An 18,023-nucleotide genomic window follows, 5' to 3' on the forward strand; every position below is an offset into this window, starting at 1 on the left:
TTGCGCTCAGACATCATCGCAGACTGGTCTTCACCTCATCGGACTGTTTTTGGATAAACTAGTCGGGGTCTTTTTTTTTTTTTTTTATTATTGTGTACCCTCAATCACCGTGCCGGGCAGTAAATGGAGAGGGTTAATTTGTCGCAATGTGTTTGAATAATAAAGGTGGATGTGTGCGTCTGCACCTGATGCGGTTAGTTGAGGATGCAGCCCGTCATCAGCATCACTCGAGGTGGTGCTGAGCGGTCGGACAGCACTCATCATCCACAGTCAGACAGTCGTTTAGCTCCTCAAATGTGGTGGAAATGCACACGTGCTGGCGTCAGGGTTGAGCTTCCATCAATTTCATAGTTTTATAACTTATTTAGGGATTTTTTTTTATTTATTTTTTTTTATAACAGAGCGGCGTAATTGCCTTTTAACGCATCTAATCATGAACGTGCGCAGCCTAAATGAACTCATCAGCCCTTCGAGGCGGTTTGTTAATAGCGGGTCTACCTGTTGAGGGTACGAGCGTGCGTGTGCGTGTGTGCGTGTGCGTGTGTGAGGAGCTTGATGAATTGAACCGTCACCTCTCAGTATGCAGACGTTATTACAGCGACGTGAGCGCTCTCAACGAGACCTCAGACTAATCACCTCTAATGGAAACTGTTGCTTTGTGCGTATCGACCTGTTGTCTTCTTCTGGTTCTTAATTAAAATACATAAACATGTAGGGTGCATGAAATCAAAAAAAATAAAAAAAAACCCGAAGAGATTAAGTGGTGGTTTTGAATTTTCAAAGAATATATTTCATTTGGTATTTTTCTGATAAATATTATTCTAAAAAATATTGATATTGATAGATCGTGGATTTAAGTGTGGCGTAAAATTAACAGTCTTTTGCATCACACTGAAAGTGAGACAGCCACTAATGAGCCTCTACCTTTTTCCCCTCCACCCAAATCACAGATCTACAACTAGCTGAAGGCAAGTGAAGAAGGCGGGACAGCAACACCTCATGCGTGGGCTCAGCAAAGGTCCGAGTGGATACGGGTCTGACAAATATGGGTGTGCTCCAGCTCCACAATCCCACTCACCCCAGCACGCTTCTGCAGCGGGCCAATCAGATGCGTCTGACCGGCACCTTGTGTGATGTCATCATCACGGTGGACGGCCAGGAGTTCCCGGCGCACCGCACCGTCCTGGCCTGCACCAGCAAAATGTTCGAGATCTTGTTCCACCGCAGCAGTTTACGCTACGCCCTGGACTTCCTGTCCCCCAAGACCTTCCAGCAGATCCTGGAGTACGCCTACACCGCCTCGCTCCAGGCCACAGCCGAGGACCTGGATGACCTGCTGTACGCCGCTGAGATCCTGGAGATAGAGTACCTGGAGGAGCAGTGCCTGAAGGTGCTGGAGACCATCCAGGCGGAAGAGAGCGAGGAGGTGGCGGTGAAGACTCACAGCTCCGGAGACCACGGTGACCACAGCAGGGCCAGGCACTGGAGGCACATGTTGATGTCCAAGAAGCATTCCATACAGGATGGACCCAACCGCATCACTCCCACCGCTCTACACCACCTGGCGCTCTACCACATGACGGAGGGGAGCTCTCCTGGCTCAGAGCCCAAGACGGCTCCTGAATTGAGCCCCAAGTTGGACACGGAGGTAGACATGGCGAGCTCCCAGCAGCCTCAGCGTCGCAGTTCAGAGTTATCCCAAGCCTCAATCCTGGATCCTGGCAGAAGTATAAAATCAGAGAGCATGCAGGTGGATGATGCCAACGGCTGCGAGGGCAGGTCCTCCAGCACTGGAGAGGGAAGCATGTCAGACCAGCCCAGAGACGAGGGCCCGGGGACGCCCCTGAGAGGCAGCGTGATCACCAGCGCTCGGGAGCTGCACATAAACCCAGAAGACGGAGGACAAGTGGTGGGGAACTCCCTCGACTGTTTCCCCGGGATCTCTGAGAAACATCTGGCCTCCCTATACTCTGTGCCCTCCAACCACACCGGGGAGGGGATGCTGCCAGTGTCTGTTTCAGTGGCCCCGTCCCTGGGTGTGCCGCTGGACCCGAGGGCCTACAGCGGCCTCCTGCACCAAGGCTTGCTGCACAGGGAGCTCCTCAGCAGGCTGGGCCAGTTTGCAGCAGGGATGAGGCACGAGGGCCAGGCTCAAGGCCAGCAGTGTTGTGGCGAGTGTGGGCTTCAGCTGCACAGCAGGCAGGCCATGGAGCAGCACAGGTAACATGCACAGAACATCCACCAGCACCTACGTTTTTAGCACAACACTATATTTTAATACGGCATTTTTGCATTTTAATTAATGAAAAAAAAAAAATGAAAAATTGTTTCCACCCGGTGGCCAAAATCTAATAATCACTTGTTAAATCGAAAAGACAGAGAGCAGTTTTAGTCTCACTGACATTTTTAATGACACTTCTACACTCACTGCTCACCATTTTTACAGACAAACGTCTGTGGTGTAAAATAATGGTTTTGAGGGATTGTGCAGGTGCATGTGTGCTTGTGCGGTATGATGAATGTGAGCTGATTATGCTGTTGGACACGTGTCCCTTGAACTGAATTGTTTCTTGGTCCGCAGGATCTTTTCCTCCCCAGCATGTTAAAATACTATGAGAGTTTAAAGCTGGAAGGAGCAACAGCAAATATGTTAATTTATTCTCAGGGACACCTGCTCTCATGTCTTAACAGTGAGACATCTCGGGAAGTTTTGAATCGGGTCTTTGTCAGGGATTTGATATAAAGAGGCCTTGGTGTCGCATAACGCTGTAATTTAAAAAAACTTTATTTTCTAAATTCTGTTTGATTATTTGTGCAGAAGCGTGCCTCACACAACAGGCCGTCTCCCAGGCTATTTAATATGTATTCCTTTGCATCAGTAGACAGGAGCCTCTCAGCAGGGACCAGACTGGACGCTTCAGCTCGATGATGGATAACTTCTGCGTCACGACCTGCTCTGTTGTTTTTTGTTCATTCCTCCTTTATTTACAAGCTTGTCTGTTTAGATTTTGTCATTGTATGCAAAAAGTTACCGATTAGCTCAGTGACATCTCTCATTAACTTGATTGCAGATGTTTATAATTGTTCGTGCTTGGCAGTGTTTGACTCATCACTAATCATTAGAAACAAGGAAATCTGTGAGCCGAAAGTCCTAATTTTGCAGTCAGCTCATGATTAGGATCACAGCCTTTCCCTGTCCGCGCCCGTGGCTGACATTTCAGCCTCGTGCCGCTCCAGAGTTGTGTTGAAACCGCCCGGTGAAACAGAGCATCCTGTGGGATATTTAGTGATGCGCGTTGTTTACTCATGGAGACAGCCGGATGTCCGCAGGTATAAGGAGTTACATTGGTGGCACTGCTTAAGGATGTAATGAAGTTTTTGTAAATCTGTAACCAGGTCACTGAGCATACACCTGGTGTGCAGATTGACATGTGCTGTTAAAGAAGGTTTTTCAATGGACAGTTTTAGTGAGAAAAAAATACAGATAATTAACAGATTTGGTTTAACATTTTTGCCTAAGTAGTCCTTGTAGAATAAAGGAACAGAAAATAATGAAACTAAAATTAAAGAACTAGAAATATGCATTATTTTTAAAAGGTGATGCCTTCATAACAAAATGAAAACTACAGTTTTTCAGTTATTTAAAGTAATAGAAATATTTAGCATGTGTGAACACAACCCATGATGTTTTCAGTATTTCTAAATAATTTACTTCATTTTAAGAAATTTAAATAATACTACACTTTTTTTAATATATTTTTTGGGGTCTTTTATGTTTTTATTATAGTATAGTGGAGACAGGAAATTAGACAAAAGAGATGGGTAATTAAATGCATAAACCTGTCGAGCTGGACCCGAACATGTGGTTATATACTCAGCCTTTTAAACTCCTACACTACCTGGACGCTCCGGTTTATTTCTCTCTGTGGAGTGAATAAAAGGAAATATATATTCATCACGGTTACATGGTTGACACCTCAGACTGCTGGTCCATCATAATACCCCAAATAAAAATCTTAAATAAATACTCAAGTAAATTACCATCTATCAGTGAGATCTCCAAAATTACAGTAAAACCCCCAAAAACCTGACAGTGCTCCTGAGCATGTAGCTCCAAAAATATTGTTTTTTGTTGTTGTTATTGTTGATTTCAAGCATGCTAAGTTATATCACAAGACTCATTTATTTTGACCACAGAGTGTATTTAATCGTGTCCTTTTAGGGTCCTTTTAGGCTGTTAGCAGGGTGATATAAGGATAACAGTACAGATGCCTTGCATGCTTGGATGTGTGTGATATGATATGATAGGTTTTGCTGCTGGCAGAGCTTCAGCGAATCATCGTCTTTTCTCCTTTTCATTGCAGTTACAGGAGATGTGTATGTGTGTGTGCATGTTATGCTTGGGTGTGAGTTTGCGTGCATGTACTCCGTGTGTGTGTGTGTGTGTGTGTGTGTGTGTGTGTGTGTGTTCTTGTGTGCATGCCCAGTGTCTTGCAGTGCTGGCGGGTGGAGGCACGCGTATGTCTGCACTCTGAAATTAGCCAGATATCCTATTGTCTGTGTTCTTTTAGCATTCATGCGTTGTGATTCACAACTCCAAGGGCCTCTTACACTAATGATGTTGCATTCAGCGAGGGATTCTTGACGGAATTAAAACATGCTCCTCTTGTTACGAGGACAATGATGCTTCTGGTTTTGGGAGACCATACAGAAAAAAAGGCACAGAACCGAGATACTTTTGTTATCACAAGTGCGTACTCCCTCTGTTTTTGTCGCTGTTAACACGCTCGCATTTGTGTTTGTCTTTCCACAGGAGGCTGCATAACGAGGAGAAAGGCCACGGCTGTGAATACTGTGGCAAACACTTCCAGGACAGCATGCGACTGAGGATGCACATGCTGTCTCACACAGGTACTTAGTAACTCTTACTCTCTCATCTCAGAGTATTCAGTGCTAACGAAGTCTCTTGACAGTGCGTCCTTTCAAATGCACCTGTTCATACTACAACCCCCCCCCCCCCCTCCTCCTTGCAGTTAGTGCCGCTCCGAATACTTGGATCATGCTTTCTTTTCCATGCTTAGGTCTACGTACCTCTCCCTCCCTCTCCTCTCCGTCGCTCTGTAGTCTCTCTCTCTCTCTCTCTCTCTCTCCGTTTGAATCGTTTCTGTGTTTTTTTGGAGACCCTGGCATCTCGCCAGCTCTGCCCCTTCTGAGTGATGACATCATCAGCTGCCGGCAGGCCTGGGTGTTCTGCCAGTGTTCCGAAGCGTGTGTGATGGCTCGCTCGCAGATGTGTGTCCAGGAACACACTGTACCCAAATGCAGACTTAATCAGACCTGACTGCTCTCCCAGCTACTTTATCCAAAATAGAGAAAGAGGAGCAGAGGGGGGTGAGGAGAGGGGATGGGGGGGGGGGATCAGGGACTAAAAATGAAACTAAAACAGAAACAGAAACCTCAGTTGGAATATGTGTATAGACAAGGCGAGGTTCCTGTCCTCTCCGCCTGCTCTCTCTGAGGATTGTTCGGGAATGACATACTGCTGACAGATGAGAGAGAATCTTCTTCTTTAAACTTCACCTGAGTCATCCTTTTATACCCTCGGTATAACCCTAAACACACATATTGTCTTGGATTACCAGTAGACCTTCAACAACACGCTTTGATTTTCAATTCACAGTGACATCCACAACAGTAGCACCTTTAACCCAATTCGAATTTTGCATAAACTCTCCCCATCCCGATGTGTCAACCTATAATAATACAAAAAAAAAAGAGATGTGGATCTCATTTCTTTGTCACTGTGTATTTCGGTATAGCAGCCTTAGATCCCGCTGGTTGCTAAGGAGCGAGTGCTCCACTGCTCTAATGGGCTGATTTGGTATTCAGCTCGATGCTGGCTCTTATTTTGGTATGCCAGACAAAGTGTTTTGATGGAGGACGATTGCAGCCGCGTCTGGAGACAGTTTGATGGTTTATGGATGAGAGCACACTCCGTGCCTTTGACTGCACAAGACAATGCACTATGTTCTCTTCTTCCCTTATCACACAATCTCTCACAACACAACACACCACACTGGACAGCATCACACAACATCAGCATCTACAACACTGTTCTAGTATTACGCCTATATAAGACTACTTTCCGCCAAGTTTTATTTTTGCACAGTGTAACAAAACGCACCGTTCCAAAACAGTAACCAGTTTGTTTTCAAAAATTGTTGTTTTTAGAAATGAACAGATTGGGGCTTTTTTTGTTATTTGTGAGCAGCACTGGGAACAGTGGCATAGTGTCTGTGTATAGAGGCGTCGTAAGAGTTGAAAGAGGACCACATTTAGGCTGTAGCGCTCAGAGTTCCCAAAGCTTGTGGGTGTTTTAATGAGTCATTTTAACTTCATTTAAAGCCAGCTGAGCAGAAAATAGATCAGTGAATGAGCCCTGGGCCAGTATGGATCTGCAACCGATTTACATCTCTGTGAGAGCCAACCCACATCCAAACAGCTGTGTGTGTGTGAGAGAGAGAGCGATAATGTGTGTGTGTGTGTGTGTGTGTGTGTGTGTGAGTGTGAGAGTGTGTGTGCATATCTGTCCTATGTGTCTGTCTGTGCAGGTGTGAGGTGAGTGCAGAACAAGGATTGAACGTGTCTGCAAGCAGTATGCATACTTGTCTCTTTCATGTCTTCATCAGAATAGACAAGGGCATTCCAAAGGTGAACTGGGAACTGTAGTTACAGTGCATGCGATGGGATTCGGGGTGTTGACTCTGAAGTCTTTTTTTTGATAAAGGGATGTGCCGCAGGCTGGAAGCGTCTGCTGTAGAGAGAACACCCAGTCCTTCTGTGGCCTCTCAGGCAGACAGTCTGCTCACTGTTCAGAGGCTGATAACAGGGCACGGTAAATAAAACTCTCCAGCGCGGCTCTTTTTTGTCAAGAAGAAGGGCCGTTGCACCCTGTCTGGTGCTTTTGTTGGTCCTGAGTTGTGTTTTTATGGTGCTTTCCTCTGCTCCATTGTACTCTGCGCATTTGCTTTCTTATGTTAACACCTGAAAAGCACAAGTGTGTGACAAGCGAGGCTCTTTGGTGACTTTTGAAAAAGAGGGTGCCTTTGTTCCCATATTGTCGCATTTCCACAGTTCCCTTTAAATGCCCAAATTAACTGACTACAATTACAAACGCACATGTTTGTGTTTGCTGTCTGATCAAGATACCTTATTATAAATGTGATTGTACTTACAGCTCCTGCAGAGGCGCTGGTGTGTGATCAGTGTGGAGCGACGTTCTCCTCAGAGGATGCTTTGGATGCCCACAGGCAAACACACACAGGTAATTTACAAATGTGCATGCACTAACAACCCCCCCACACGCACACGCACACACACACACACACACACACACACACACACACACACACACACACACACACACACACACACACACACACACACTCACATTATGTCTAACCTAATTGCAATTGTGGGTCCAAACTTGCCTGTCATGCTAGCTGTGTTAAACTGTTCCTGTCATGATGCTCCATAATTTATCAACATGGATGTGGGAGGCCCTCTCACATATCACCCACTAATATCTCTTGGCATCCAAACCCACTGCATGCCACTTTGCCACAGCCGTGGCTTTACAGGGCCAGCGTTACAGTGCCAGTATAAGAGTTTAACTGACATACTATCCTGACCTCTTGCCTGAGAGGGCCTGTGGAATTATTTACCTTACACACACACGCTCAACAGGATGAACACCTTCTGTTTATCATTAACCTTAATAAAGAAGAATGTTTGTATTACAACCTTTTCTTGTCCAGTTATGATTGGACTTCTGTATTTTTAGTAGCAAGCAAGCTGCAACTTAATGCTTTCTAGGTAGAGGAAAAGTGAAACAATGAGATAAGGCAATATATAAATAAAGTAATATTAGGTCTATAACCTATTAGATAGAAGCTATCAAGTCAAGTAAAAGAAAGCAATTGGGTGTCAAGAGTAGACTATTTATTTTTAATAAGTCAATAAGTATTTGTATTACTATCATCATGAGTGTTATTATTACTTCTGGTGCCATGAATTATTGTGAATACTTTCTCTATCAACTTTAAATGTATTACCTGTAGGGCCTGCCAGGTCAAACACAAACTACACAGGTTTTAAGCTAAGACACATAAAACATAATGATAACATTTCTTCAGGTCTTTCGTCAGGTTGCACAACCAACTCTGCTCCCAGCAGACCACATGACCACATGACAATAATAACATGCCAATAAAAACCTGTGCAACACATTACACATTACACTGTGCAATAATAGTTAAAAAGTTAAAAATAGTTAAAATAGTTGTTGTTTTTTTCTCTGTCTGTAAATATAATATTTCAGTTATTGTTGTTTTTTCTACTGTTTTTTTATTGCTTATTTATAATACTTGTTTTATTTTATTTTTATTGTTTATTTTTAGCTTGTCTTCTTCTACTATGTCTCTTGTGTGCACTTTACTCTACGCTGTTGTAAGCCTGCAAATTTCCCCGCTGCGGGACTAATAAAGGATTATCTTATCTTATCTTATCTTAATCTCACGACACAAGCTATCATAAAACCATTTACATCATTGTATCAGTAAGAAACCATAAAAAGAGATATAAATACATTTTGCAGTTGCCAGGTTTGGTAACTTGCATTTTTGGTTGGTGTTTATTCTCTTACAACAGCTTTGTATTTCTAGCTCTTTGATTGATAAGAAAGGAAACTTCCCCTGAATAGTTTGACCCTTGACACTTTCTGGAAAAAAAGCTTTAAAAAAAATCAGAGTAGGTAAAAGATTTTATGACTTACAATATAAGTTATTGCTTAAAGCTTGTTGGTTTATTTTAAAGTAGAGCTGAAAATGTTAGATGAAAATGATCTATTTTGATGATTGATTCATTTTTTTAAGCAAAGTAGCCAAACATATACTGTTTCCAGCGTCTAAAGTCAATATTTGCTCGTAAAATTATTATCTTGAGTCTTGGGGGAAATTTTGTCAGACACTTTTAACTATTGTCCAACATCTAATAGACCAAAAAAGATTAATTGATACTGAAAATAATGGTTAGTTGCAGGCCTTTAGGGAGGAAAAAAAAACTTAACTTCAAGTGAGAAAGACTTAGCAACACTTGTTTGACTTTCCAACTGTGAAAATAAGTTGTATTGTTGTCAGACGATACATATGCCTGACAGTGTCTGAATCCACACCTTTTCTGCTTCTGTCAGAGAAAGGCGATAACCCTCGCTGGAGCATTGGCATGTAACTGTAACTCCAGGTGGCACACACAGTATGAATACTTAATGGATGTGGACATGGAGGGGTGTTAACGATGCCCAAAAGATTCTACCCTCACCTCCCCAAGTTGTAAACATCCAGAGCTCAGTTTCAGCTTGGCAGTGTATCCAGAGCAGGGTACAGGAGGGCATTACTCTCTCATTTTGACATGATCTCAGCTCGCTCTACTGTGACGCACGACCCTTTTTACTGACTCTCATTGTTGCTCTCGCAGCCTACACTAACATGACTTACAGGTAATTAAATCAGCTGTGTTGAGGATATGGCCCTGCCCATTACAAAGATTTACATTTTTTAGAACCTACGTTATTCCTCCTTAAAAAACAGGATCTTTCATTGCCAATTGAGCTGCCTCGGCCTTAATTTGCCATGTGGCATAACCAGTAAGCCACATGAGTTTCCTCTTAGCAGATTAACACTTGTCAGACCACAGCAGCTGCAAAACGGTTGTCCACCTCCTCTGGAAGGGGAAATAATACTACTTTTGGGGAGATCTTACTCTGAAGCAATTTGGCTACACTGGCCGGCTACAGTGAAAGTCTCTTTAGCTATTTTGATATGTCAGAGGTGAAAAGCCGTGGGTTGCTGAAGTTAGAGATCAAAGAGGGAGTAGAGGATTTGGGGGCGGAGTGGACTGTGGGAAGGGAAGGGGGTAGGGGGCATGTGAGGACTTCCTGAGGGCAGGAGGATTGCTGCTGGTGTTGGATGCCAGGACTGAGAGGAAAACAACATCATGTGCTGCTATTTACTCCTCACCACAGCACTGTCATAGTCTCCTCTGACCTACTTGTCGGTGCCCAAAATAAAAGAATGGATCTGTCTCCGAATTGCTCTCACAACAAAGGGGTTTGTTTCATCAGAGCAAGTAAAGGGCTCTGGGGCACGGAGTTCTCAATTTTGGAAAACCCAAGACTGTAGCTTATCTACAGCACGCACAGAAATTGACTGTAGACAGTGTGCTTCAAGCCATTCTGGCTGACCATTTTGCCACCTTGCCTTCAAGGCAAAGGCCATAAGAGTGCTGCCTTTGTGTACTCACAGCAGCTGCACTGTTTCCAGACATAGCAGGCTGCCTCATCAAGTGAATAATATTACCTTCTGTCCGAGCCCTAATTAAACAGTCCTGTAGCTCATTCAGATACAGCCACGGCTTTATAATGTAGACCTTTTAGCTCTCCTAATTGTGTGTCCGTCATCATGCTGCACCCCCCTTTAATACCCAGTTGTTATTCGTACAAGCCTTAAACTGATTTGAACTGTGCTATGTTTGGCCTTTGCGCCCCCAGTATTTATTTGCACTCGCTGTCATGATACACAAAGACCCGGAATGCCTTGTCATTTCACGTCGGGTGAATTATGGTAGATAGAGAAATTATTGTAAACGTTCTAGGAATCGAGGCAAATGAAACCCAAGTGTGACCTCAATGAACCGATCCATGGAATGGTGGTTAAACACGAGGAACGTATCTCTATTTGCATTAATTATTAAGTCGGTTGTTGCTCACTCGGGTAGATTAGCAGTGTGCTGATGAGCGCTCGGGGTTGTTTAAGGTACTGTAGTGTTTGTGTATGTGCTGCTCGAGCTGCCACAACTGCAGGAACCCGTCTGCATGAACACATACAGTAGCGTGTCATGTGAGGTCTAGCACACAATGTGGCCTGCATAACTGTGTATGTTTAGCTGAGTGATATCAGTGGGCCAGCAGACAGTGAGCTCACTGTGTATACACTGAGCAGGGCCTTAGGACAGTTAATAGTGTCTTCGCATTGCATACTCTAGCTAGAGGACATGATCAGCCATGATGTCATATTGTAAATTGTCAAATCTGTGTGAAATTCCTTGCCCTTTTGATGGCAGCAGAAGATTTATTTAGCTTTGACTTGGCTGTCAGTCACAATTTACCAAAACAAATACCCTTAATAGATCAAATTCTGCAAGCATCTCCTTAAATAATGCATTTCAAATTAAATGTTTTGTTCTATATTTCAGCAAATGTAAAAGACAAATTATTCACAAATCAATCAGTTTAATTGGTGGGCTCGGGACACTAAGGTTTAGATTAACACAGAAGAAATTATACAGATCTGCGGTCGTCACTGAATACAATCTCTTGTTCAATTTGCAGTGGGTTTACTCCCAGATTCTCAGGGTGGGAAAACTTTTGTTTGCTGCTTGAAAAGAAACAGGCTGCGCTTATTTGTGAATGAAGGGATTAGCTTGAACACTTCACCCCAACAAGGACCATGATCCTATCTGGTTGCCTAGACACATGGTTTTGTTTCTTAGGCAGCGTGAGAGCGTGGCTGGCTCCCACCTCAGTTGGACTGAATAAATGGCAGATGTATGAAGGCAGACCATGTTAACTCACATGAGCATACACATGGTCTTAGTGGAGATATGCTGAAATAGCATAGCAACCTCAAACTGCCCTGAATTACTAACCTAATTGTGCATTAGACAAGCAGCTCAGTAATATAATGCACACAGTAAATGTTTATATTTTCTGCCTCACAGCAGATTTGCTTGAAAGCAATCATTATTCCCACTGTTAGGGCTCCCTCCCAGTAAACACAATGCTCAGTCAACTCTCCAGCCTTTGAGGAATACCATTGATTACATGGTATTTACCCCATTGAGGGCCAAGGGTCAGGGGTCATCCTGTGCCTTAAAACACAAATCCCAAGCCCATTGTCTGGTTAAGGGTGAGAAAGCAGGGGGCAATGACAGCCAACTTTAGGGCTTATTCTCTCATAAAGAAGCTCCTCTGCACTTATTACCAAAGCTTACTGGAAAACTCTACACTGCAAATCCTTTTCCTTTGAAAAGTTAACAGAGCGCAGCGAGGCGAAATGCCACCACTAACGCATACAAACACTTCCTCGCCTCCGAATGGTTTTTGTTTACACTTCAAGATATTATTTGTTATTTTTATTTTCAGCGTCGGTTGCGCGGAATCAAACTGAAAAATGACTGCTGAGCTGTTGTCACCGTGTGACAACCTGAGATCAAGAGTGAGATTCTTGTGACAGAATATTTGTCATATTTCTTAACTCAAGTTTCAGTATTGTTTGTGACAGAAGGATCAGGATATACATCTGTGAGAGTCTGCGCGAGTGTGTCAGGAGTAACGGTTTAACCTCCACAAAGAAACTGGTATGTTAAACTTTCAGAGCAGACAGAACAAAGTAAGCAGGCTGCATTGAAACACACATTTACAATATATGATAGTTAATGAAGAGAGAGTAGAGAGTTTGATTAAAGTAGCTTTGAAGTAACTACAATGTGTTTCATATTATATTCTGCTGTTTAAGGGCTCTCCTCTGCTCAGCCTACAGCCAAGGTATCCTGGATACATCGGAGCACAAAGTACTCCCCCTGCTGGCTGAAGCAAATATTACAATAGAAACTGGTTAAAGAGGATCCACATCTCAGGTCATGCAGAAACTGCATCCTGTGCCTTTTAAATGCCTTTATCCATTTTTGGATAGATCATTATCCAGGCTCCACTGTTGCACAGTGTCTAGTGAACTGGCATTAGTTAGGTATGACTCAGATGGAAAGTGAAGCTGGTTAGACGGTGAAAGGATTTCCTGTATGGTCAGCGAATAAGGGGAGTGGGGAGGGCGCAGAGGCGTTGAGAACGGAGGGTCTTTTGTCTTCAACTAAAATATTGTGATCCGTGGGTGAGAAAGGACCTTGGTCATTAGGCGACAGCATAAAGACAGGGATTGTAGGAGTTGCGTGAGGAGCCTATGACTAATGGGCTTGGTCAATGAGGGCCTGAACCACATTGTGTGCCCTTTGTGCAAAAGTCCACAGGCTAAAGCCTCTGAACAGGTGCAGTTCATTCCACTGGATCGCCTCCCTGCAGGATTGTTTGGATCAGGGAATGTCTTTCATCTTGTCTTTTTTCTGTTAATGATTACGAATGATCAGTTCTATTTGTGCCGTTTTTGGGTGAAATTTTCAATACTAGGCTTAAAAATGAGCCCTGTAATTTCAAAGACGAGGCTTTGTGCCTCTATGCCAAATTATACTTATCCGTGAAATGTGTAAAAAAGCGTCTTACTTTGTTTGAGCAAATTGTGATACGTGGATTAGTAAACAATACACAATGGATGTTTCTGATTTATCCTTGAAAATGTGAATTTGCTTGATTTGTTTCCTTTTCTCTCTATTTTGAACAGGCTTGCCTGTTAACTTGATTGAACCTAAAGCAAGTGTCTGACACTCTTCCCTCTTAGTATGAGTGTGCTGTATCCCTTTCCCTGCGTTAATTCCAATTTAATTGCCAGTTGCCTCAAGGCACTTCAATAACAGTAACAAATGATTTGATTTAGTGGACCTCATCAGACTGCATTTTAAATGCGACACAGCAACCCCACTTGAATTCCAATGAAGTGCTGGCACAGTCCTCTGTTTACTAATGATCCTCCGCTGGAGATGTCTGATTGAATCTGAGTCAGGAGCAATGGGACTTGCTAGCATTGTAAATGATCTGCAACCTGAGCAGACAGAGAAATAAGGACCTCATAATCTCACATTAAAGCCTCACTCTCCAGGACATGCACATTATGTCCAATGCAGCTGATTAACCAGTCCCTCAGTCTTACCGCATGTATGAATTTGCATCGGTGCGAATGCCAGAATGGATTTCAATGCTGGCATACACAGCCTGTAGATCAAGTGCTGACTGTATGACAGCCAATGGATCTTCTTCACATAGCCATTTTGACTTGAGCTACCCTGCCAGCGACTCCCTATCTGTATTCCTCTCCACACTCTGTGCAACAGGAAAGCAGCCCCAAAGAGATGCCAGGTCACACACAGGATTAAACTGGATTGTGTTTTTTCCTGCAGTCCTGCCTTTAATGGCTTGATATCACTACTTAACATTCTGCACAGAGCGCATAGTGTAGGCATCATTTAGGGTGGAGCTACTATCAGCCGCTCTTTGAGCACAGAGACAGAGGACTTCACAGGCTGGAGCTGACTCCTGATGGGGAATGAAGAGAATAATTACACATCTAACACACCAGGAAGGAGCCATTGATTGTGTGATTGGCATGCTGTGCATTGTGTGGGAAATTCTTAAAGAAAACAATGACTTTCATGGTTTAAAATAGAACGTATAAAGACTCGCAGTTGAAAGTGCCTCTGGGCTTTTAGGGGAGTTAGTTTAGGTAGAGGCACTTGCTCTTTGAAAGAAGCTTTTCCCTCTGAGGACTCACACAAAGTTGAAGTGACCCAGTTTCCCCACTTAAGGCCCTGTCTGTGTATGGTACTGAAATAACTGTGTGTCTGTGTCTTGTGCGTTCTCCAGGGACTGACATGGCGCTGTTCTGTCTGCTGTGTGCAAAGCGCTTCCAGACCCAGAAGGCCCTGCAGCAGCACATGGAGGTCCATGCAGGCATGCACAGCTACATCTGTAGCCACTGCGAGCGCCCCTTCCCCAGCCACACGACCCTCAAAAGACACTTGCGCTCGCACACGGGTGAGAAACGGATCATTTGCAACCATCGTTGCTGCCTATAGTGTTATTTCCTGTCTTAAAACATAAGCATGTGGTGTCAAACGCATGCCGAGGTTGAAATAAAGACAAAGACAGCTATATTTATTTTTGTATATGGGTTAATTTCCTTAGGTTACTGGCTTTAAGGTTTTTGACAATTTGCATGCATCCTCTCCCACCCCTTCTTTTCACTTCTCTATAAGATGACTCACCTCTCTGATGACAGCACTGTACCGTTATGGCCGGTGCATATTTTGGGCAATTTCATCCTGTTTATATTTTGGGTTCTTAGACAGCCTTTGGGCTTCTGCAATTCACGGCTGTCAGTTCTAGTGTAGTTCACCCAAAATGATAGAGGAAACCCAAATAAATATTGAAGGAAAAGCAAATGGAAATGACTTGTCTGTGTGTTCTACCAAGGGTGAGTCTTAGTGCCGCAGGAGACTGAGAGATATTTACTGAAAAGATGTCCCCCTTTCTTCTTTTACCTTAAATAACACTCCCAGCTGTCAGGATGGCTTGATGTCTAGACAGGAGAAATACATAATTGATGTGAAGAGACAGAAGTGAAGGGAGTTTTGGCCATGGCAGCGTATCTTGTTTGTATGGCATTCTGCTTGGAAGTAACATTTTGTAAATGTCATCTGCTCCACAGTGGGGTGGGGGATTGGGGAGAATCGGCCTGTAATGAGGAGAGCAATGTATCCTCTGACTTGGCTGTTGCTGTGGACACTGAGATAATGAGGCACATAGGTCATTGGAGATGAGTCAAACCCTCATCCTAGGAGAGAAATAGATTAACTACAGTATAGAGAACAGAGCAGTACATGCCTGGAGGACTTTTATTAGCTATTAGCAGACAGCCAAGAGGAGTGTCCTCATGTCATAACATTAGCAACGTCTGAAAGCATGCTTGATATGCATGTGCAGAGAGGGCTTTGCGACGGTTTGACCTACACAGCCACATATGCATCCATATCATGCCGTGCCAAGGATAAAGCCTTTAATGCTTCTCACGATAATGGACCGTGTTGGTGTTGTGACTGCTGTCGTGACACAACTGTGTTTTCAGGCGATCACCCGTTTGAGTGTGAATTCTGCGGGAGCTGTTTCAGAGACGACGGCACGCTGAGGGGCCATAAACGTATCCACACAGGAGAGAAGCCTTACGAGTGCAACGGCTGTGGGAAGAGGTTCAGCCTCAAACACCAGCTGGAAACACACTACCGCGTACATACGGGTGAGAGATCAGAGACGAAAACACACAAGGATGGCAAGGCCCCCGGGGATTATAGTTCCACTATTGGGGATGATTTGGTAACGCTGTTAAATATCTTCCAATTTAAAACGATAAGGCTAGTGGTATAGTATTTTGTAATGGTCAACAAATCCCGTAAATGGACCAAACAAACAATTTATTTGTTATTAATCATTTATTTGTTATTGTATTGACAAGTGTTTGTGTAGCTTATTTTGTCTTCATTATGATGAACACTTATTCTGACCTAGTGCCACATACACCTTACTGCTGTGTAAATACTCACAAAATGTGTATTGGTAAGCAGCTAAAAATAGTCCCCCACAAAAAATGTACTTATACTTCTGTTTGAGTAATGTTTGCTAAAACTAAAGAAGCCTAGTGGTTTTATAAAATAATTTTGCCTTCTTTTTTATTGCAACCATTATATTTGTGAACTGTTTTTAAAGATTTACATCTTCTCTTGGAACAAATTGGCTTTTGAGTGAATTCCAAAAACAAACAAAGTGAGAAACTATTAAGAGTCAGACTACAGCATCTATGGTTTTGGTCTTTTCATGGGACTGTAGAGAAACATATAATAATGCAATTTTTAATACTGTTTTTACAGCTAAAATATTTTTTGAGTAAAAAAAGCATTAAAACCAAATTTAAATTAGGACTAAATGGAGTAAATTCTTACAACTCATTTTTGATAATCTTGATGGTTTGCAGCATTTAAAGCAATTTTACAGTAAAGCCTCTGCTTTTAAATGTAATTACGTGATATAAAAAAAAACACTGATTTCTTTCATTAAGATGTGCAACAGGTCTACATTTTATTCCAGGGTGCAGATTTTACTAACTGCTACCTGATTCCTCGCTGAGGTCAGAACGAATCCTCTGTCGTATTTGTGGTGGATGACTCTGACTGGCCCATAACTAATTAGCAAACCGATATAGGTCTAATCCTAGAGCACTAACGCACACAAACACCACACAATACCTCAACAAGTACAGTGGACTGAAATGGAGGTGAGTCCCGTTTCACCTGGCTGGCCCTCAGTCTCCAGGTCGACAAGGTTAATGCTGTATTGTTGAATTTTTCAGGTGAGAAGCCATTCGAGTGTAAGCTGTGTCACCAACGTTCCAGAGACTACTCTGCTATGATCAAGCACCTGCGCACTCACAACGGAGCGTCTCCGTACCAGTGCACCATCTGCCAGGACTTCTGCCCGAGCCTGGCCTCCATGCAGAAGCACATGAAGGGCCACAAACCGGAGGATGTGCCGGCGGACTGGAGGATAGAAAAGACTTACCTGTATGTCTGTTACGTCTGAGCAGGACTTGGACAACCCCGCACACACACTGTCACTGTTGGGTGAAAACCTCGTAACTCCAGTGTTGCTGTTTTTTCATGCTGAAAGATTACATGTATCTCTATGGGTTTTAAAAAATATATTTCAGGCTCTTTTTGGATGAACTGAAAAATGCATTGTGGTAAGTTGTCATTCTGTGAGATACAAGGTTTTTACCTGACAACCGAGACATGCAAGCACGAATAAAAATGTGTGTACACACTAGGGCTGCAATTAATCTCTAGTATCATTATCAATTAGATTATTTTTACTACTAAGTGATAAATCGTTTAGTATGAAAAATGTCAGAAAAGTAGTCACATTTTGGTGACAAGGTGACATCTTCAAATTACTGCTGTTATGTTGTCCGACCAACTGTCCAGTCTGAAGAGATTCAGTTTACAATGATATGAAACAGTGGAAAACAGCGAATTCTTACATTTTGAGAAGCAGGAAATCCTGAATATTTAGCATTTTCCCCAAAAAATTACGTAACCTCAAAATTTCTTGAAAACGTATTATTTTAGCCCTCGTGCACATAAACACACACACACACACACACACACACACACACACACACACACACACACACTCT

At 43.1% G+C, this 18,023-nt stretch overlaps 1 protein-coding gene across 1 annotated transcript; it reads left to right on the plus strand.

Moving 5' to 3' along the window:
* The first annotated feature begins 204 nt into the window (after positions 1-204).
* On the plus strand, positions 205-17,441 carry zbtb16b (zinc finger and BTB domain containing 16b). The gene is made up of 7 exons (XM_054606151.1): positions 205-269; positions 991-2,220; positions 4,814-4,911; positions 7,238-7,324; positions 14,645-14,815; positions 15,906-16,073; positions 17,181-17,441. The coding sequence occupies exons 1-7, from the start codon at positions 205-207 to the stop codon at positions 17,408-17,410; spliced, it is 2,049 nt and encodes a 682-aa protein (XP_054462126.1). The 3' UTR covers positions 17,411-17,441.
* The last annotated feature ends 582 nt before the right edge of the window (positions 17,442-18,023 follow it).

Source organism: Anoplopoma fimbria, chromosome 1 (assembly GCF_027596085.1).
Source record: "Anoplopoma fimbria isolate UVic2021 breed Golden Eagle Sablefish chromosome 1, Afim_UVic_2022, whole genome shotgun sequence".
Lineage (NCBI taxonomy): Eukaryota > Metazoa > Chordata > Actinopteri > Perciformes > Anoplopomatidae > Anoplopoma > Anoplopoma fimbria.